The sequence below is a fragment of the Trachemys scripta genome, chromosome 3 (assembly GCF_013100865.1).
Source record: "Trachemys scripta elegans isolate TJP31775 chromosome 3, CAS_Tse_1.0, whole genome shotgun sequence".
Lineage (NCBI taxonomy): Eukaryota > Metazoa > Chordata > Testudines > Emydidae > Trachemys > Trachemys scripta.
Genome location: NC_048300.1, coordinates 88360667 through 88382680, shown reverse-complemented (window position 1 = coordinate 88382680; position 22014 = coordinate 88360667). Strand labels below are relative to the sequence as shown.

Sequence of the window (22014 nt, the reverse complement as noted above, 5' to 3'; positions counted from 1 at the left end):
ACCTCCAACCAAGAGCTGCTTGCATGTCAGTGTTGCTGTATCTAAAACATTTAGTTTTATATTCCCTTTTATATAGTAGGTCCATATTATTTTGCCTCTCGCACTACTATATGTGAACTAATGGAAAAAGGAAATTCTTCCTAGTCTGTTATGCAGTATTTCTATGGACTGAGATTCAGAACGTCAATCTCTACATCTACAATGACACCATTCATGTTCACCATTTAAAATGTAAAAGGATAAAACCAATGTGTGCAGAGGGAGAGAGAAAGTTTTACCAATCTAAAATTTTATTTATTTAAACAGCCTGTTAAGTTCTAAAGCAGTTGCCCAACTTTTCAGTTAGAAAGATGCTTTATTTAAAGGACCACAGGGTTTTAGGTTTTTTTAATTTTTTTTTTTTTGCAAATTACATTCAAGAAAACATATTTTCTATATTAAAGAATTATAATAACTTCATAGTGCTTTTCATTTATGAGATAACAGTCATTTTCTGAACCAACAAAGAGTCTGGTGGCACCTTAAAGACTAACAGATTTATTTGGGCATAAGCTTTCGTGAGTAAAAACCTCACTTCTTCGGATGCATGAGCCACTTAAACTCTGAGGCCAAATAATATGGATAAGGTACAATAAAAGCATAGAAGTCGTTTTGTTACAAGATTAGATCAGCACTCTAACACTTAGGTTATACAAGAGATGAAACAACTCCAATTCCATTTCCTAATAAGAATGATAACATGGCTGTTCTCAAGGGTCCATGAAACAATGTCAGTTTAAGTGATCAGTAGTTATACATGTGTGTCAGATGATGCTCAAAAAAATAAAGGAAGGAGAATGAATAGATAATCGTCTTTACTATTTGCCTCTGGAAGAGGGAAAATTGAAGGCATACCTTGTGCGATGCAAGACAGCACAGCTGAACAGTATTCAGCACCGACAATTGCATTTATTACTGTCGAGATCCTCATCCCCACTCCAGCCCCTGTGTGCCATGTAAAAGGGCCAGAGAGGCATATAAGAGCCCTAAAAGCTCTGTACCCAGATGGGACAGGAATCCCCAGGTACAAGCATTGTCAAAAACAGCAGTGAGGCTGCCACCTCCAATGACCTCTTTGTAACCTCAGGTGAAAGGGACGTGCTGGGGTGGGAGGGGATCTGCCAAGGGTGGGACTGCAGCATGCAGGGCTGTGGAGATTCCAGGCAGCCCTGGGAGGCTGCTGTAATTTAGACAGGCTTCAAGGGCTGTCTACATTATGCCAGGGGGCCCTGTAGCAGCCTAGGATCCGAAGTGCACAAGGGTGGTTTAATGTCACTTTATCTCTCTCCCACACTGGGCTACAAGTTCTGTGCTATGCTTCTTAGCGGCACAATAGAAAATCTCACACTATGTTTATTACAGGACCACGCAGCATGACCAAATTCTTTTTAGTCCTTTTTTACCACCCCAGTGTCTCATGTATTGTTTGAAAAGCTGCTCTCTTAGTTCTGTCTCTCAGCACACAATCTTACATAGCTTACCTTGACATTCACTGGGATCTAAAGAAACTGTATTTATATAAATATAGGACTTCAGTTTCTCTTGCTGTACAGCTTGAGTATCGAGTGTCAGTAACTTCTTTAGGGCCAGAACTTCATATGTAATAAATACAAAACCTCTTAAAAAAAAGAAAAGAAAATGGAATATAAATACTGTATTAGTCACAGAGTTTAAGGCTAGAAGGGACCACCATATCATCTAAAAATACAAATGCAAAGAATGAAGAAGGCAAATATAGGTTGAAAACTGTTTTATGGTAAATCATTATTTGCTCTATAGAGAATATACTTTATCAAATGCAATATACACATTTGATCTTCTTTGTAATCAAGTGTTTGACATGTTGCAGGGGCCAGTATAGTGTCTCAAATAATCAGGGCAAAGAAAGAAAAGTGATCTTAATGGACAGTACTTTAAAATATGTAAAGATGTTCAGTTATCATTTAAAACTTATGGTACTTCATGTTTAAAGATACCTTAGCAACATCCTTTTTTTGGGGAAAAGTGACATAACTTCAGATATAAATAAAAGATATAAATTAGATGGGTAATTGTTAGTTACAACTTACCCGAGAATAAGTGATCCAGTTAATTTTGAAAATTTTCCTTAAATAAATAAAAAAACACCCACGGTCAAACAAACTGTGTGCATACAAATCGTTATTAAAAAGTTAAGGCATTTGATCAGTTCTGGATACTGTACATCAAAGATGATAAAAATTTTAAAAGAGGAATAGAGCAGGCTTTTCATACTCATTTTTCTGTTTCTGACTCCATCTTTTCAGTAGTTGAAAACTATTGATAGATTCTATTTTCTACATTCTTCCCCTCTAGTTTTAAATTACAAAATTCCCTGCTTTCACAGCTAAATAAGCTAATAAATCATTTATTACTGACAGTATATTTGTCTTCTCTTCAGTATTATTCTCTCTAGTTGGTGACATTCATAAGCTCAGTAGCACGTGATCAACAATATGGCTACTACTGAACTGTTGCCATAAACTATGAAGAAGATTCCTCCTTTAAATAAATAATTTCATTGAGATCTCTGCTGTGTGGGGGTAAATACAGGAAGATACATGCTCTTATCTGTCAAGTCTTGCAAAGGTCTCTCTAATAGGTTTTCTTTACAGGAATTCAGTCAAATCTCATTCATCTAAACAGGACAGCTGACACAGTATTTGGCACTTATAGTGCGTTACACTTCAATTCTAAGGACACTGGCCAGACCTAAGGCATTTTATACCTGGACAAGGTAAGCCTGTTTTTGGATTCCAGAGGAGCCAATGGAAAGGGTCTGTTACTACTGGGAGGAGCAAATCCCAATAGGACATATCTCATCCTGTCAAGAATAAACTTCCTTTGGAGACTTGCCCCACCTCCCACTCCACCAGGTTCTGTCCTTGCAGGGAAGTAGCATGGAGCAGGCTTCTCAAAGATTTCTGGCATGAAAACGAGAAGCAGTACATGCTGGAAAAGTTACTGACAGGGAAGGTAAAACAGGCATGAAACACAAAGTCTGCTATCTATCAAGAATGGAAGTATCCAGTCTTCGATGCTGGGGCAGAGAGATTAGGAATCCAGAGGGCTCTCCTTCTAGAGAGGGAAAGCAGAAGGAAGGTAGAGAGTAAGAAAGAAGGGTGGTAAGCCTACTGCCAGCAGGCAGGCAGGAAAAGAACCCAGGAGCTATGTTTACTCAAATGTTGCCCCTTGCTTTAAGAATCTCAGGATAAGTTTGTTCCTATGGTTCTAAGGGTAAAAAAACAGACATTGAATGAGGTCAATTTATGGAAGCTTAATTCGATGGTAATTTTTTGGAGACTGCCATCTTGTGTTCTAAAAATCTTTTGTTTTCTTTTTTTCAAATAAATTAAGTTTCTAGCCTTTATGGTTGTGAAGCTAGTCCTTTGTGATATGAATAAAGCTTAACCAGTGCAGAGCTATCTATCTGATCAATGCTAGCTATTCCACTCATGTCAATGAAGTGTTGACACTGAAGCATAATAATGATATTTTAAATGACAACTCTGTTTGACAAGGTGAGTGATGGCAATACACTGGAGGGATGGGAGAGAGACTGAAAACATGAACGTATCATCTCCAAGTATTTTGGGGTTACACATGGTATGTAGACCTTTCCAATATCATCTTGTGAAGTCCAATACATAATGCAAATACACAGCTTATTGTAGCAACACAGTCATTTTTATGAGCTCATCGGGCTAATATTTACAGAATTGCACTTACTGATATCTTTCCACAGCAGATCACTTTTTGTGGTTGGACCAGAAGTTCCTATTCTTCTGCAGCAAAATACACAATAAGCAGCCAACGACATTCTGTAGATGTACAAACAAAAATTATTAATTTAGGTAATATAATTAAAAACCTCCAGCAAATTTGTGTGTCTTTTCAGAGCAAAAAAAGCATTACTCATTTATATTGAACACTAAAGTGACAGACAGCTAGAACCTAAGAAATCCATAAATTACTGCATTTGGTAGCTTACACTTGAATGATAAAAGTTTAACACAGTGCTTTTTAAAACTGTGTGTTACAGTTGATTTTACTGTGCATATTTTTCAAATTACCTCTCTCCTCTAGTAAGTCTCCATTGCTGCATCTTAGTAGCTATTCATTAAGTACACCTCTATCCCGATATAACGCTGTCCTCGGGAGCCAAAAATCTTACCGCATTATAGCTGAAACCGCGTTATATCGAACTTGCTTTGATCCGCCGGAGCGCGCAGCCTCGCCCCACCCGGAGCGCTGCTTTACTGCATTATATCCAAATTCGTGTTATATCGGGTCGCGTTATATCGGGGTAGAGGTGTATCATATATTTCCACAGCTCCATAAAGACATTACTCTGCATCATACATGCTTTTCACCAATTCGTAGTAATCTCATTGTTCTTAATGTTTAGAATTGATTTTGTTTATACAACCATCTGCTTGATGGGGCTTTCAACAACAAATAAACATTTACATCTTTGAAAGATGTATTTCACAGAAACTGTCAGAAGTCTTCTGCTGTTAAAAGGTTATGATTAAGGATATAATTTTCACATGGAGGTCACAATGTTCACGGTAATCATGAATCTGAATAGAGTCCGTGAGGAGCCCACACTGCACTCACTCTGCAGTACCAGCTCCTGTCCTATTGGGCTCAGTCCAGGTCCTGGCTCTGGGCGTTGCAACACCACTCAAGTTTGGCCCCTCTGCTCTTTTGCAGATGAAAATGGAAGAGCGAATTGGCCAAATTTGATTAGCACTGCAACTTAGCTACACATACAGTCACAATACCACTCTGGTGTGGCCCATCCGCCTCTCTGTAAATGGAAACAGAGGGGTGGATGTACCAAACCTGAGTGGCGCTGCAACCACATGTGATAGGTTGCAGCACCCAGAGTAGCGAGCTGGGCCCAGCTCCATTGGACAGGAGCCGCTAATGCGGACTGAAGGTAGGGTGGGATCGCTCTTCAACCCCTCACCCCTTTACTGTGACTTAGTTTTTCCCTGCACCTCTGCTGTGAAATTTACTAAATAATTCTGTGCCAAAATCGTACCCTCAGTCCTGATCCAAGAAGGTAAAAGTCTACACTTGATAAACACATGCTTTGCTCTAAGGTTCTGTCATGGCCTGGGCTGATGAAGATCAAGCACATTAAGGGGGCTAAGCATTATCCTACAGAAACACCTACCCTCATAAAAGAAAAGAAGCGAAAAGTAGCTGTAGCCATCAGGTGGAGGATATTTTCTAGTGTGTGAAATTATAGCTCCCTCAACATTAAGAAGAGGTAGAATATTATCAGGACTGTGACTGTACTATAGTCTACTACAGTGTTTTTCAAACCGTGGGTTGCGACCCAGTACTGGATCGCAGCATGTAAAGCACTGGGTCGCCTTCCTCTGGTCTGCACCGTCGACCGGGATGTTAAAAGTCCCATCGGCGATGCTGCCCAGCTAAGGCAGGCTAGTGCCTACCTTTTCCAACACTACGCTGCACCCCAGAAGTGGCCAGCATCGGGTCCGGCTTCTAGGCAGGGGGGCCACGGGGCTGCGCGCACTGCCCGAGCACCGGCTCTGAATTCCCATTGGCCGGTTTCTGGCCAATGGGAGCTGGGGGGGCGGTGGCGGCGGGCGAGAGTCACGCGGACCTGGACCTGTTGCTGGCCGCTTCCGAGGCACAGCGTGGTCCGTGGTGCCACCGTAGGCAGGAAGCCTGCCTCTGCATCCCGGCTGTGCCACTGACCGGGAGCCACCAGAGGTAAGTCCATGCCCCAAACCCCTGCCCCAGCCCTGAGCCCCCCCCCAAGCTGGAACCCCTTTTTGTTCCCCAAACCACTCATCCCCAGCCCCACCCCAGAGTCTGCACCCCCAGCCCAGATCCCTGACCCCTCCTGCACCCCAACCCCCTACCTCAGCCCTGAGCCTCCTCCCACACCCCAAACCCCTCATCCCCAGTTCTACTGGGTCGTGGGCATCAACAATTTTCTTCAACGGGGTCCCCAGAAAAAAAAGTTTGAAAACCACTGGTCTACTACATAGAGAGGTCAGGTATGAAACAACATAGATATTTGATGTGAATACAGTCACCACCACAACCACAAAGCATATTTTAAGAATATGGAAGCTCTGAATAATTAGTTTTGCCAACGGAACATACCACAGTGAGTCTGTCTCTGAAGTATCTGAGTGCCTCTCAAATAATAACAGGTTTATCCTCACAACACCGCTGTGACATATGTAACTACCATTATCCCCATTTACACATGGGGAACTGAGGCTTAGATAGCCACACTGCACGTTTCTCAACTACATAGGCCTAGTCTACACTACCATGCTACATTGGCGCAGCTGCAGCTTCTGGTGAAGATGGGCTATGCCGACTGGAGAGCACTCTCCCATCGGCATAATTACGCCACCTCAACTAGAGGCAGAAGATATATCGGCGGGAGAGTGTCTGCTGCCAACAGAGCGCAGCGTGGACACCGCTTTAAGTCGATGTAATTTATGTCGCTCAGGAGAGTGGCTTTTTCCACACCCATGAACAACTTGGGTTACATCGACTTAAATGGTAGTGTAGACAAGCCCATAGGATTATCTCTTACTCCTCAAGTAGTACCACTGAAGTCAGTGCCACTACTCAAGAAATTAGGTGCTATTCAATGTAAATAAGGGAATCACTATCTAGCCCAAAGTGATTAAGTGACTTGCCCAAGTAACACGGAAAGTTTGTGTCAGAACGGAGAACTGAACCAAGATCTCCTAAGTCCCTGTCTAATGCCTTAAGCTCCAAACCATTCTTCTTATGTACAAATGTGGTACACAGTTCTTTTAACATTTAATACTGTTCTCTTGTTACCTCCAGAGAAAGAATAATATTGTCTCACCGGGCCTGAATCACCATGCACTACCCTCCTCCCCTAGTCCATTGGAGGGATTTAATACTGCTTCTAGCAGAGTTAACTCCTGTGCAGATCTACACTTGGAAATGCACTGGTATTTGAGCAGCTTCTGCACAGCTCCACTCTATTCTTCAAACAGATTTTGAAGAAAACTTCAGATGAAGTGCAAGAAAAATTAGAAGATACTGTTCTACCAACTAAGTCTGAAGTAACACTAGGGCTTTGGGCAGTCTAACTATTATTTTCAGACATAGATTCAAGAAGAGACAGAGTGCTCTTGGCTAAATTAAGTATTTATCATCTACATGGGGCTCAGAATCAGATCTGGCATAGAAAGCTTATAAGAAGAGATGTATTTGTCAATAAAACTTTATTAAAAACTATCTTAAAGTTACTACCTTATTTCACTGACTGCCCAGCATGTGTCTTATAATATTAGGATTAAACGAACAAATACACTCACAAACACTGGAAAACCAGAAGACAGAGTTAAGGTTGCAGTTCTCAAACAAGATGATGGAATTTCTGGCAGAGGCTAGGGATTCCACCTCTGCCCATCCTGGCTCATAGCCATTGATGGAGGGGACCTACCCTTCATCAATGTATCTAGTTCTTTTTTGAACCCTATTATAGTCTTGGCCTTCCCAACATCCTCTGGCTGAGTTCCACAGATTGACTGTATCATTGGATGTTTGTGTTTATATACTTATGTAAGCTGCATTATTGAAGACATTAATTTATTAAAATGCATTTAAAAACAAATGAGTACTCTCAAATAGGGGTTCAACAATTAACTAATTACATTGGATATATAAAGTGTCTTTTAAATAAACAAATGTCAAATTAAGTCACCATATGACCACAGTTCTTACTAACTCAAAAGACAAACTAATGCATGCACACGTTGACAGTGCTCCCATAAGAAAGGTCTTTATGGGCCTGATCTTGAGGGATGCTGAGCACCTGGACCTCCCAGTTAATTTAAATTGATCTCCAAAGGGAAAAAAATTAAAATGGGCTTGTGCCCTTTTTTTTGTATTTGTTAGTTTCTGATTAATACTGTTCCGCTCCGTGTTATGACTTGGGGAGTCTTATTTGTACAATTTACTAATTCTAATAATATGGAGTTGTTGCTATGAAAATTGTTATATCTCTATAGGGATTTCACTACTGCTTGCAAGACCCCGTCACATCTTCCCCATACCAGCAACAACAGAGAGTTGTCAATTTTAACAATTATACTCTGACCACACAATAGTTATGCTAAGAAGGATTCCCAAATTGGGAAATGAGTTCTCTCCAACTTCCCTCAGCACGGGGCTGGAGAATGGAAGTTCCTGAAGCAGGACAAAGAGACAGATGACAAAAGCAGATTATAAAAGTCTCACCAGGTCAAGACTTGAATAAGGATGGACCAACCAAGGTCGGAGAAGGCATGATGGAGAGAGAAGGCCCAATGTTTCAGAATATAAACCGTGCACTGGAACAGAAAGACCCTAGATCAGTGGTTCTCAAACTTTTGTACTGGTGACCCCTTTCACACAGCAAGCCTCTGAGTGTGACCCCCCTTATAAATTAAAAAAAAGATTTTATATATTTAACACCATTATAAATGCTGGATGCAAAGCAGGGTTTGGGGTGGAGGCTGACAGCTTGCGACCCCCTATGTAAAAACTTCATGACCCCCTGAGGGGTCCTGACCCCCAGTTTGAGAACCCCTGCCTTAGATAGCCCCAAGGGACTCTGACCTAAGCCCAAAGAATACTCTGGAGTGGTGAAGAAACTGAGGCAGGGAATTACATGTAGGATTTATTATTTTTGAAAAGATCGTGTATTTCTCATGCTATTAAAGAGCAGAACTGTGAGTCCTGTGCAAAGTCTGTATGTGTTGTGTGCTACACCTTATCACATGGTCCTTGAAGAGGTAAACCAGAAGGCTCACACCTTCAGGTCGAGATCTGGGAGAGGATGTGTTTAAACTACAGGAGGATTGAACTGGTTCTAGGGGCCTGCACAGGGGCCCATGCAGTCACAGCTCTCAGGAGGGGATCCTAGATAGAAGCTCTGCACCTCAAGGCCTACACTGTCTGGAGAACTAATGAAAGGATGTCACAAGACTCAAGAGAATGAAAACTGAGAAAATGAGAGGAGGAAAGGATTTTTGGTTTCATTGTTTAACCTTTTGGATTTGGTTTGTTTGGTAACTTTTAAACACCTATTTAACTTCAATGGCTAAATAACATTTTGGAAGAAGGACATTTGTTGATTGAAAGGGCAGGTGTTAAAGCTTCAAAGTGTGACAGTGCAAAATATCAGATTCATAGATTCTAAGGCCAGAAAGAACCACTGTGGCATTTAGTCTGACTTCCTGTATAATACAGGCAATCGAAATATTTGTTCCCCATGTAGGTACTTATAGACTGTGATCAAGTCATCCCTTAACCTTCCAATTGATAAGCTAAATAGATTGAGCTCCTAGTGTCTATCATTATATGGCATGTTTTACAATCCTTTAAATCAATCATTCTCCTTCCTCTTTTCTGAACCCTCTCCAATTTATAAACACCCTTCTTGAATTGTGGGCACCAGAACTGGACACAGCTAAAACCAGGAAAGACCAGCCCTTACCTTAGAAAATGTAACAAGCAAGAAAAAAGAAAAAACAAAACCCCAACCACTCAAAATGGGGGGGGAGGGAGAGATGCAATCCCACTTTTTAAAAAAATCCTTTGCAAATCATCTTTAATGGGAATTCCAGTGGTTCAATAGCCTTAAAGATTGATCTCAAAGGACTTTATAATACTCCCATTGAAGATAATGGAAGTTTTCCCCATGAACTGCAAGTGGAGCAAGATCAGTCCCTAAAGCACTGATCATAAAAATATTCATGCACATGAGTAACTAGTTCAATGGGACTTCTCACATGCCAGTACTTGCAGGATCAAGGTCTAATTTTGCAATACAGGGATGTGATTATTTTCTTTATAAGAGTTACGTTATATCTCTTCATTTAACAAAGAAGCTGCAGGACTAACAAAGCTCAAAATCTGAGAATACATGGCCCTTCCCATCATGTTGTACATGGATTTGTTTATTTAAAGTGATTACCACTTATTTAATATAGAACAGATGAAGTACAGAACTGTTAGGAAAATAAATATGTCCTTGGACTCCAGAAGATAACTCCATTTACAGAGGAACACCGTCAAGTTAGGTCCAATGTTTATTCCCCAGCTGCCTCAACAAAATAGACAACACACAGTGAAATATCCCAATGGCACCACAACTGGTCCCTTTGGGGAATTTTTGTTTTCTATTTTTATTTTTAAAAACATCCAACCTAATCAACGGTAGTGTGTATAAACTCTTCATTCATGGATTCTTTATGACCATAGGTAGAACATGCTACTTGAGTGGTTATTAAGAATTAAGAGGTTAAGAAAAAGATGCACTGCATTATGAAAGGTACTGCCTTTATATTGTGTCTCTGGAGACACGATCAAGTTTATGGTCTAATCTTCCTTTCAGAAAGATTTTTATAATACTACTTGATCATAGTCTGTAATTGCAGTAAGCACACTAATCTGTAACAGAAAACACTGCAGTTCCCTGCAATCATCAGAAATTTCATTTTAAAACACAAGGCCAAAGTCAATGACATTCCTTTGTCTTCAGTGGGCCTTGTATCAGTCCCCTAAGGGGCAATACTGCGTAAGAGCTCAGAAGAACAAGAAAAACAAGGTGGGTGAGGCAATATCTTTAATTGAACAAACTTCTGTGGGTGAGAGAGAGAAGCTTTTGAGCTCCACAGAACTCTTCTTCAAGAAGAAGAACAAGTTGTTACTCTAGTATAGTTAGCATTCTGCCTGTTTTCACCACAGGGTTTAGGGCTGTCAACTGTTGGAATTTAGGACAAACATGATATTATGATAAGACAACACTCCCTTTGCCAAAGTTATTTGGGGTCCTAACAGTTTACCACTGAAATCAGGAGAATTCCAGAATCTCTGGGATCATGCTCTTGGGCTGCAGGGAGGAAGAAGCATTAGTCTCAGACAATTTTATAACTATGAAACATCCAGATGTCACAACACCACAGAGGGAACAACCAGACATTTTAAAGACGACATACAAAGGGGGGGGGCAGGCAATGAGTTCCACAGGTTGGGACTATGAACTGTGTGAAGAAATACTTCCCTATGTTTGTTTTAAACTTGCTGCCTGTTAATTCATCAGGAGACCCCTAGTTGTGTTATCTGAAGGGGTACATAACACTTTCTTATTCACTTTCTCCATCTCATTCATGATTTTATAAACCTCTATCAGATCCCCCCTTGGCTGTCTCTTTTCTAAGCTGAACAGTCCAAGTCTTTTTTTCTCTCTCCTCATATGGAAGTTGTTCCATAGTCCTCATCATTTTTGTTGCTCTTCTCTGAATTTTTTCCAATTTGAATATATCTTTGAGTTGGGGCAAACAGAACTGCACATAAGATTCAAGGTATGGGTGTACCATGGATATATATAATGTCAATATTATATTTCTGTCTTCTTATTAATAACCTTACCCTAATTGTTCATAACATTCTGTTCGCTTTTTTGACTGCCTCTACACAATGGGCAGACGTTTTCTGAAAACTATCCATGATGACTTCAAGATCTCTTTCTTGAAAGGTGAAAACTAATTTGGACCACAACATTTTGTATTATACACGTAGTTGTGATTATGTTTTCCAATATGCATTATTTTGCATTTATCAACATTGAAGTTCATCTGCCATTGTGTTGCACAGTCACCCAGTTTTGTGAGATGCCCTTGTAACTCTTTGCAATCAGCTTTGGACTTAATTATCTTTAGTAATTTTTTTTATCATCTGCAAATTTTGCCACCTCACTGTTCGCTCCCTTTTCCAGATCATTTATGAATATGTTGAATAGCACTGGTCCCAGCAGAGACCCTTTGGGGTGAGGGGGGAAGGAGAGTGCTATTTATCTCTCTTTCTATTGTGAAAACTAACTATTTATTCTTATCGTTTGTTCCTATCTTTTTAACCAGGGCCTTCCCTTATCCCACGACTGCTTACCTTGCTTAAGAGCCTTTGGTATGGTACCTTGTCAAAGGTTTTCTGAAAGTTCAGTTATGCTACATTGACTGTCCATCACCCTTGTCCACACGCCTGCTGATACCCTCAAAGAATGCTAATAAATTGATGAGGCATGAGTCCCTTTTCCAAAAGCCATGTTGACTCCCAACATCCTATGTTCTTCTATGTGTCGAATAATTCTGTTCTAGTTCCAACCAATTTGCCTGGTACTGAAGTTAGGCTTACCGGCCTGTAATTGCCAAGATCGCCCTGGGAGCCCATTGCAAAAACTTCATTTAGCTTCTCCACAACAGCCTTGTCTTCCCTGAGTGCGCCTTCGGCACCCTGACCATCCAGCGGCCCCCCTGACAGTTTGGCAGGCTTCCCACTGCCGTTGCAGTTTAAATTTTTGTTTGCGGTTTGTTTTAATCTTTTTTCTAGCTGCTCTTCATGTTCTTTTCAGGCCTGTCTCATTACACCTCGACATTACCCTGCCCCGCCCCCCTGCAGCCCTGCCTCCCCCAGCCCAGAGCCCCGCAGCGCCCCAGGCAGCGCCCCAACACAGGGGCTGCCAGAGTCGCTCCCCACACGTGGCTGGGCCAACAGCGCCGCCCCCCAGGCGCGCTCACGCCCCCCGGCCCCCGTTACCTGCCCCGCTGCCGCCTCTCTCCCGGCTCCCGACAGCTGTCAACGACGTACCCGTGTGTCGTCAACACGCAAGACGGGCCTCACCCAATCCCCGTTTAGCGCCAGGGGCGGGGCAGGAAGAGAGCCATGCCGGCCGCGCATGCGCACGGCTGCTTTGGCGTTGTCGGCGGTCGGTTCTCTCCTTAGAACTCGCGCGCCTGTCGGGCTCGGAGCCGGTTGCTCCGTCGTCAGGGAAACCGCAGGTCGGTGGCGGGGGGAGCGCGAATAGGAGCGGGCGTCACTCACCCCCGCTGCTGCCCCTCGCGCAGTGGGGCCCCGCTGCGGTGCTGCCCTCAGTCCCCCTCCCCCTCTGCCGGGCCGTGCGCAGCCGCATCTACCTCACCTGCCCCTCTCCCCCCCCGCATCAGCTCAGCCCTGGCATGGCCCCCCTGAGCCGGGTCGCTGCCCTGCGGCTGCAACCGACAGACCCGCCCGCTGCACAACGCGTGACAGGGGCTTGGTCCCGTTATCGCCAGAATGGTCACTTGGTAGCTAGGGGCTTGTCTGCGGGGAGCAATGGGGGGGGGGGAATTTCTACAGCCACTCACCTGCTGGACGCTCAGTGGTGCCTGCAGACCCTGCTGGTGCGCCCCGCTGGTTCCCTGATGCGCTTCAGTCTTGTCCTGCTATTGTCAGGGGTACTGCATTACAGCCACTAGCAAACAGTACAGAGAGATTGCTCCTGGCAGTATATACTGCTGTAATGGGTAACATATATATATAATTGTTACAGTATATACTAAAAGAGCTCAAACCCCCCCCCCCATTTTTTTGGGGGGGGGAATCTATGTACAACTTAAACTACTAAAAATAAACCCTGAAATTAAATGAATAACCCTGAAGAAACCCAGAAGCACTACTTATGATATTCAACATCACTATGTGCATTCTTTGTATGATTAATTTAAATAATCTCTGTAATTCTTTATAAACTAGAAGATTCTGTACACCTCTACCTCGATATAATGCTGTCCTCAGGAGCCAAAAAAAATCATACCATGTTATAGGTGAAACCGCATTATATCGAACTTGCTTTGATCCGCCGGAGTGCGCAGCCCCCGTCCGCCCAGAGCACTGCTTTACCGCGTTATATCCGAATTTGTGTTATATTGGGTCGCGTTATATTGGGGTAGAGGTGTTTGTTCCATTACTGTAATGTATGAACAGCCTCCTCCTCATTTGTGGTATTATTGAAAAATGTATATATTGAAAATGTGACTATCTTCTCTAAGACTAAGATTAATATGCAGGCTAGGCTTTATTAATGTATGTAGGTTTTTGTTTACATTTTCATGGCATTTTACTAATTTTACAGTGACTTAAAAGTATACAGGGCCAAATTTTAATGGCCATTTTGGTCAATGAAAAATCTGTTACATTATTTTTTTTCCCCTCTTTTCAGTTTCTCTCTGGTTCCAAGCATAACCCAAAGCAAGATCTGTTTTCATTATCTGCCACATCTGGGTTTTCTAAGTGTGTTGAGAAGATGGTGAATGTCCTGAAGGGTGTTCTTATAGAATGGTTAGTAGTTAAGCTGAATTTCAGCTGAACACATTTCTTATTTGTTTAGTGCCTAAAACATTCTAGACACTTTACAGAACATATAGAACCCTCACTCCCTTCATCTTTTCTCCCCCTTCTATCCCACTGAATAGAAGTCCTGCACAAATTCTGCTTAGACCAGTATGCACCTGTTTGCAGTTTATAATCTAGAAAAGTGAATTTTATTTAGTCTGTAAATTATTGCGTTCTATACAGTAATTGTATGCCACATAATCTAAACCGTTGCCATTAAATTCTAAATAAGAGCCAGACCCTCAATTATCCCCAAAATGTAGATAACACAAGTCAGGATTTGTGACATCCACTTCATGGCCATGATCTTGGTTGTACTCCATACATGCCTTCTACTATGTGTTATGTTATACTTAAAACTTATACCAGCAGAGCTGTCTTAGTCAAGAGTGGGTGGGAAATCCACACCTCTAGAGATGTAGCTATTCTGAGAAAACGTTAAGTGTAGATGCAGCCAAGCTGACAGAAGACTGTTGTTGGTAAGGGAGGTAGTGTTCCTACGCCAGCAGGAAAAACTCCTTTTGGTATACACTGCATCCACACTGGGGTCTGTAGTATAGTAGTTCTAGACCACTGTCAGGACAGCGCCAGGGTGATCCTCCCTGGACTACTTATTCACAGTGAGTTCACAGTGATAAGGTGTGAAGTGTTCACAATGCTTCTGAGGATTTGTCCGTTAGGGCCTGATTCTGCACCCATTGAAGTGACCGAGAGTGTTGCCTTTGAGAGAATTTGGCCTTAAGTAACCAAGACAACCAAAAACTGTTAGTATTTTGTGAAATTAAATATGGTGACCCAATATTAGAAAGCAGTGAGCCATAGTTATACTGTAAAATACCAAGTAGCATACTGCACTGTGTTAACAAATATCTTCAAGCTGCTTCATGGCATTATTCCAACACTTGCTACATTCTCTCCTTTTAACTCTTTCCGGTAATATTTCAAACTGTCCTTGCTTTTTCATAAAAGTATTTGTTGTATATGTACTTAAACTCTCTATTCTCTGAAAGAATTGTTTTCCTTAGGAGTAAAAATCTAGTCAGCAGGAGAAGGTGAAAGGGTGGGACAGAGGAAAGATGTGTGGGAGATATAGCGAGGGGAGGGTCTTTCAACCTACATGTAGTGCTGATCCCTATAATATAGTTATTTCTGCTTTCAAGCAAATCAGGCAAAGAGCTTGTTATAGTTTTAGTGAAGACTAATAAAATAGAAAAGTCAGAGAAAATTGAGGCTAGTGACCATGTAATTAAATCGTCTTGAGCTATTATGGTGAACTATGCCAACAGGTTTATCTTCAGCTAACAGGCCATGACAAGAAATTAAAGCGTCTCAGACAAATGGGAGCAAAACATTTAAAAATGTTTGCCTTTTATATAGACACTCCTAGCATTTGCTTGTCTATTCACACATTAGTTCCATGCTAACAGCCCTGCCTAATATTAATGTGGAAGAAGTATGAGAGTAGCATAGCAGTTGCTGGTGTGACTTGTCTGCATTCCACTCCTGTACACGTTCATTGCCAGACTCCCAGCGTCCCAGCTGCTCTCAGGTGTGATAGATATGAAAATCCCATCACTTAGCTGCTCTTATCAATATTTATAAGTCCAAGAAGGATTTGAACCTAAAGCAGTGGTTCTCAAACTGTGGGTCGGGACCCCAAAGTGGGTCACAGCCTGCTTTGAATGGAGTCACCAGGGTTGGCTTAGACTTGCTGGGACCCAGGGCTGAAGCCCAAGCCCCACTGCCCAGGGACAGGGCCAAAGCCCTGGGCAGCAGGGTTCAGGTTGCTTGAGCATCAGCTTTGGCCCCCCTGCCCAGAGCGGTGAGGCTCAGGCTTCGGTCCCCCCTCCTGGGGTCGTGAAGTAATTTTTGTTATCAGAAGGGGGTCACGGTGCAATGAAGTGTGAGAACCCCTGACTTACAGTGTTTATTGTGCTGCTAAACAATGCCCATCCACTATTTCCACAAAGCTAGCTGGACAAGCTTTGCCAGTTGCTGTCTTGCTGCTCACAGCCAGCTCAGGGAGTATGCATGAAATTCTGTGCTAGCAGAAGTCATAGAACTTTTGTAAGGGAATCTACTTCCTTAATATTTTTTTCAGATTAATTTTTAGAACTTGTGAAAGGTGCCAGATGAACAGCACTGGAAACTGAAGTGATCAGTTAAAAACAACAAAAAATGTTTGAATTTTGTATCTATAAACAGATCAAAGGACAATTTGGCAAGGCACTGCAGTTGCAAGCTTCCCCACCCTTTTAATGTGCATGCTAAGCCCTGTTCCGGAGGGACCACATCAAGGATTAGAATATAGTTAGGTCTTCATGTACTAAATGGGTAAAGCCTTTCTGCTATAACTATCAGAAGGGCTCCAATTAATGCCAACTGTGATGGTTTTGTGATGATGTGGACATATGTCCCATGAGATCTGGCCTGAGACTACTAACTCATTTCCAACAGATCAATAAACAGCAAGCAAGCAAATGCTAATAATTATCTGGCACTAGCAGTTTGGATCGGTAACCTGCCGTTGGATGAAGTTCAAAAGGAAGACAACTGGTTATGGAGGAATGATAAATAATATATAAAGAAGCACTTAGGGTGTTCAATTTTTCCACCCTCTATTTTATATAATCTTAAGTTTCTTTCCAGACATGCCAATGCAAATTAGTGTAACCTCTTTAGATGAGCTTTAACTTAGAGGCTTTTTCACTTTTCTGGCTTCAGAATTATTCTCTCTTGCAAACTTCTTTCCTCACTCCAGTCATGCTTCTATGTGTTTGAGGCCAATATCTAAAAGGATTTCTACATTGTGTAAAAAGTTACCTTAATTTTGTGGTACACAGTTCACCCAAATGTGTGGGTTGTTTTATTTTCCCCCGTAGAAGGTCTTGGAAATATGGTAACTGGTACTAATATCAATTGCAGAACTTGCTAAATCTTATTTCCTCCTTTCTGTCAGATAATATAGTTTCTAATATAAATAATGGTTTCTACTAAAAGATTCTGAGCCCCTTAGTTCTGACATCTACTCTTCCAGCATTGACTGCTGCACCAGAACATTCCAGTTGCCAGAATCCAGAGATTAGTTTAAAAATGCATAATTTCACTGAAGAACATACTTTTCCTGACTTGTGTAAAATAAATATATATATATATATATATATATATATATTATTAAATAAGTGCGGTGTTCCACTGATTTATTTATATATTGCTGTCAAGTCGAAACTACTAAATATATCAGTGGAACACAGCACTTATCAAAAGTCTAATTTTAAATTATCTAGTCACTTTGTAATGTGATCATTGTAAAGATTGCCCTTCTTATGTTGTTACCTACACCTCAGCTCAATAAATATTTTTTAACACTGACCCTTTAACTAATTGCATTTAAATAAAATCTGAGAGCCCCAGAGGAGCTAGGTAAGGTATTGAAAAATTAACTTTAAAACACTACCAAAAAACCCCACAAAGTTTTGTCAAATATAAAATATTGGATAATTAAGGATTTACTGAGAAACTCTTAAACTCCATTTTGTGCTTCAGGTACAATACTACTTCATGTTATACTGTACTTAGGGCCCTTCATTTCCAGTTTTTATAGAAACATTCTCAGGTTTTACAAAGGCTATTATACAGTTTTTACCCATTTTCATCCACATTTTGGATCACTCAAGTATATGAAAAAATGGATTGTTAAGAAAATCCAGTACATTGGGTAAATGTTTATGCTAATAATAAATTGGTCTAAGTGTAAATGCAAGGCTATCTGTTAAAGACAGTATCAGGGGGTAGCCGTGTTAGTCTGTATCTACAAAAACAACAAGGAGTCTGGTGGCACCTTAAAGACTAACAGATTTATTTGGGCATAAGCTTTCGTGAGTAAAAACCTCACTTCTTCGGATGCATAGCTTATGCCCAAATAAATCTGTTAGTCTTTAAGGTGCCACCAGACTCCTTGTTGTTTTTGTTAAAGACAGTGTAGTGCAAGACACATATACACGCATGCACATACATATGTACAGTGCATGAAATAAACCACAGCATTAAATTGCTTTTACTTTCAATACTCTTACTTTTCTGTATTTTTTGCTTTTTTTCTGTCCTCCCATTGCCCAGTACTAACCTGATATTTACTTGGACAACTGTGAAGTTAATTTTTTGTGCTGATTTTCATCCATGTTTTTAATTTTTGTAATAAACACCAAAATTCCCAGGAAATTTTAAACAAAATCAATACTGAAAGCAAAGGGCCTTGGCTTTGTCTATACTATTTATAGCTAAATCAGGCTAGAACAAAAATATGTAAACTGAGGATATTATAAGTGTTAAGAAAAGACAAATGAACCTTAAAATCATTGTTCATATTTTACTGAAAAAGTATTTTATAATACCAATAGAATCACCAAGTATTCTCTGCAAGTCAGGCAACCAGTTTTCTTCCTCTTGGGCCCTTTTAGCTGGTCACAGTTTAATTTGTAAAGTACTCCAAAAGGGTCACTATTGCTTAAGAATAACTTTTAGGAAAGCGTTTCTAAGATGATGGATGTAGGCAACAAAGAACTGTTGAAAATGAGGATGCTGCTCAGGAAGCAGTTTTCACGTTCCATTATTCCAAAGTTGTTTTACTTACTGCTGTGTTGCTGTATCATGTCATGAGACAATAATATGGATTCTGGTTCATGTTTGTCTCTACAGCGACCCAGCCATGAAGCAGTTCCTGCTATATTTGGATGAATCAAATGCCCTGGGGAAGAAGTTCATCATACAAGACCTGGATGAAACGCATGTTTTTGTGTTAGCTGAGTTGGTTAACTTCCTGCAGGAGAGAGTGGGCGAGTTAATGGACCAGAACTCTTTTCCTATTACACAAAAGTAAAAAGACTAGAAAGTGAATTGACTATTCCAAAATTGCAAGCAACATACATGGAATCAAAAGAGTTTTATTGTTCATTCTCTGCGTGACTGATTAGGGAGTCTTAGAGAGAAGTGGTTATTGTAACAAAATGGATTGTTTCCATACACTAAATACTTTTGAATTGGCTTTGATTTTTGCCATTTTGAGAGAGACTTGAAAAGCAGGATACCTTTCAGAGTTTGCTAGTCTAGAGGATTTTCTGATGCTTGGTATAAAAATACCATATTTGTTTTCCTTTAGCCTCCTCCATTTCTTTTCTTGTCAAATTACATTATCTTAAAAACAGAGGGTAACGGTGTCTTATTTATCAGCATTTCCTTAGAATATCGTGTGTGTTTCACATTCCTGCAGGTGAGATTAGAGCAGGTTATCGTATAATTGACTCTGATTAAACCATCTGTATTAAAATGTTACTTTGTGTGACTGATGAAACACCCTAAGTAAGTTGAGTGCATGATGACATGGAATACTTAGCTTTTATTTTTAAAATATTTGATGCACCAAAAATAAATAAAATGTTTTCCCCTCAGTTTGTTAAACTTTGTTTACCAATTAATTATTTGCTAGCATAGCATTGACAGTTACCTAATTCATAGTTCTGTATTTTTTAATTAAAATATTTGTATGAAAAACAAAATACACCAATGATTGTTATTAGATTTAAATGGTTGCTGAACTGAATACCAGCAACAACAAATAGGAAGGAGAAATATGCCTGTAAGTGGTGGTCAAATAGCACTGGAACATGTAGCAAATTCACCTAAAAGGAGTTAACATCTCTCTACAATAAAGTGCATAAATAGGAGGTTAAAATAAATAAGCACTCTGTCTACTTAAGAATATTGTGAAAGTTGATATTCCTTAACCTGAAAAGAGAAAAGATATTCCTTACTGCAAAACTTCTACATCTCTGTGATTCAGTGAGATTTGCTCGAGGATGATTGCTTCTCAAAATCCTCTCTCCAAGTTAAGGGCAATGTCAGCTCCCAAGATCTGTTAGAAAAATGCGTGGAAGGTTTTTTATAGAAAGCCTATGATTTTTGCTTTTTCTCTTTTGTTTTTCCAATGAATGTCAGATTAATTTAGGTTTTTTTTCCAGGTACCAGCCCACTCTAAATTAAAATTCCACATAAATGTTCTTGAACAAAGAGCTGCAATAAAGGCACTTTTGTACTTGTGTGGATAAACCACTATAAGTCTGGCTAGCCAGTTCACCAGTGGTATCAACAGATTAATAGGACTGTCTAGGAGGCACCAAGAATTTCAGGTTCCTCTCTGAGTCAAGCTTGTGGTTCCTCTGATCAGAGAAATATTTCACTTCTCTGAGGGTTGCTCATATTGTGGGAAAAATAGATCTATTTGGTGGTGGGCTGTGCAGAAATTCAGTTCTCTAAGAGCCTGGACTTTCTTCCCAGCACTATTTCAATTCCCAGTGAACAAACACCAGTTCTCCACTCTGGATCTTTTGGCTTCTCCATTGCATGCAAAACTCCTCAGGTTTTGTCCCTTACTCTGCCAATTGGATACTGCCTCAGTTTTGAGCTCAAAGACCCGTCTGCACATATTTCCTTCCTTCCCTGACTGGATGGTTAAAAAAGAAATTGAATGTTTTCCTTTTATCCCCGTCATGAACAAGATGATCATGGATTGCAGGTATGTCTAACTGTATGGAGGGAAGAATTCTATTTCTGGTTCCTAGCCTCCTGTCTTGAGGTCCATGTCTTCACTTGAATCTTCAAGCTAGTCCTGCTAACCTGACATGTAAAATTTATTCCCGCAATGCAAGAATATTTCGGATAATCAGTAAGATGCTCTTAAAATCCAGAAGTTCTTCCACATCTCTTTCCTTTGATACAGTCTGGAAGAAATTCTACCATGCCTGTAGGGAGAGTCCATTTAAATCTGCCAAGTGCTCTTTCACTAAAATCCTAGATTGTTTTCCAACAAGATTTTGATCACCCTCTGTCTAAATGATTCTCAACAGCCTCTCATTAAGCCCCTCTGTACCTTGATGCTGAATTTAGTGTCATAAATTCTTTGTAATTTTCCTTTTGAGTCTTTGAAGAACTTTCTGCAGTTCCTGGCTTTTTGTGATGTTTAACTGTACAAACTTAGTATTGCATTAACTTTGTGCTTACATTTAATATAGGCAAAGAAATTCAGAGGGGCAAAAAGGGAAAGACACAACAATTTGGTTTTCAGCTTTTACAAGTGTGGAGTTTTTACAACCTTTGCCCCAAAATCTTTGCTGAGCATACACACTTCTTGGTCTGGACCTTTAAAGCTGGAAGTCCTCCTAACCCTGCAAACATCAGTTCAGCGCTCCTCTTACTATCTGGCCAGGCTTAGCTGAACCTATGCAACATTAATAAACTGCTTAAACCACAACAAAGGCAAAATCTACAGCTCAGTGCTTGGCCCAACTAACCCAATTGCATGGAGGAGATGAAGAATCTGCTCCCCTCAGACCACAAAGCTACTCTGTAAAGCCCACTTTAAAGGCTGAAGCAGGCTCTTCTGGCTCCTCACTGCTGGGAGCAGGGAGATGGAAGGATTCATATAGCACAGGATTAGCTCATGCCCCATCTCCTAAGTACTGTTACGCAGGGATCTGATGTGGAGCAGGTCTGCACTCATTGGGTGTGTACTCTCTGCATTCATTTCCAATCCCATCCTGTGAAACAGAACAATGCTAGTTCCACTGCCTGGGGGACCTATAGGTCTGGAATTGGCCTTAAATCTTCAGGGTGATTTAAACTGCTATCAAACTTTATGACTAGTCTGCACTAGAAAAGGCTATAGTT

General features: G+C 40.8%; 2 protein-coding genes across 5 annotated transcripts in view; one reads left to right on the top strand and one right to left on the bottom strand.

Annotated features, from left to right (window-relative positions):
* Positions 1-12805, bottom strand: part of SERAC1 (serine active site containing 1) — a 51342-nt gene extending 38537 nt beyond the window's left edge. The window contains exons 1-4 of one of the 4 annotated variants that reach the window (XM_034765314.1): positions 12679-12805; positions 3787-3878; positions 2109-2145; positions 1521-1657 (exon numbers count right to left, since the gene is read on the bottom strand). In XM_034765314.1, coding sequence (XP_034621205.1) covers positions 1521-1657; positions 2109-2145; positions 3787-3877 — 265 coding nt within the window. In that variant the 5' untranslated portion in view covers position 3878; positions 12679-12805. Of the gene's footprint in view, positions 1-1520; positions 1658-2108; positions 2146-3786; positions 3879-8337; positions 8356-12678 lie in introns of those variants that run through there. The other 3 variants (XM_034765311.1, XM_034765313.1, XM_034765312.1) reach the window with 3 other exon arrangements.
* Positions 12795-19749, top strand: GTF2H5 (general transcription factor IIH subunit 5). Its single transcript, XM_034765315.1, has 3 exons — positions 12795-12920; positions 14120-14238; positions 18991-19749. The coding sequence occupies exons 2-3, from the start codon at positions 14204-14206 to the stop codon at positions 19169-19171; spliced, it is 216 nt and encodes a 71-aa protein (XP_034621206.1). The 5' UTR covers positions 12795-12920; positions 14120-14203; the 3' UTR covers positions 19172-19749.
* Positions 19750-22014: the final 2265 nt, after the last annotated feature.

Bases quoted from the DNA above. Each gene is read 5' to 3' on its own strand.
- GTF2H5 (XM_034765315.1), top strand. From the start codon at position 14,204: ATGGTGAATGTCCTGAAGGGTGTTCTTATAGAATG. The intron at 14,239-18,990 runs GTTAGTAGTTAA...TTGTCTCTACAG, and splicing joins AAGGGTGTTCTTATAGAATG to CGACCCAGCCATGAAGCAGT.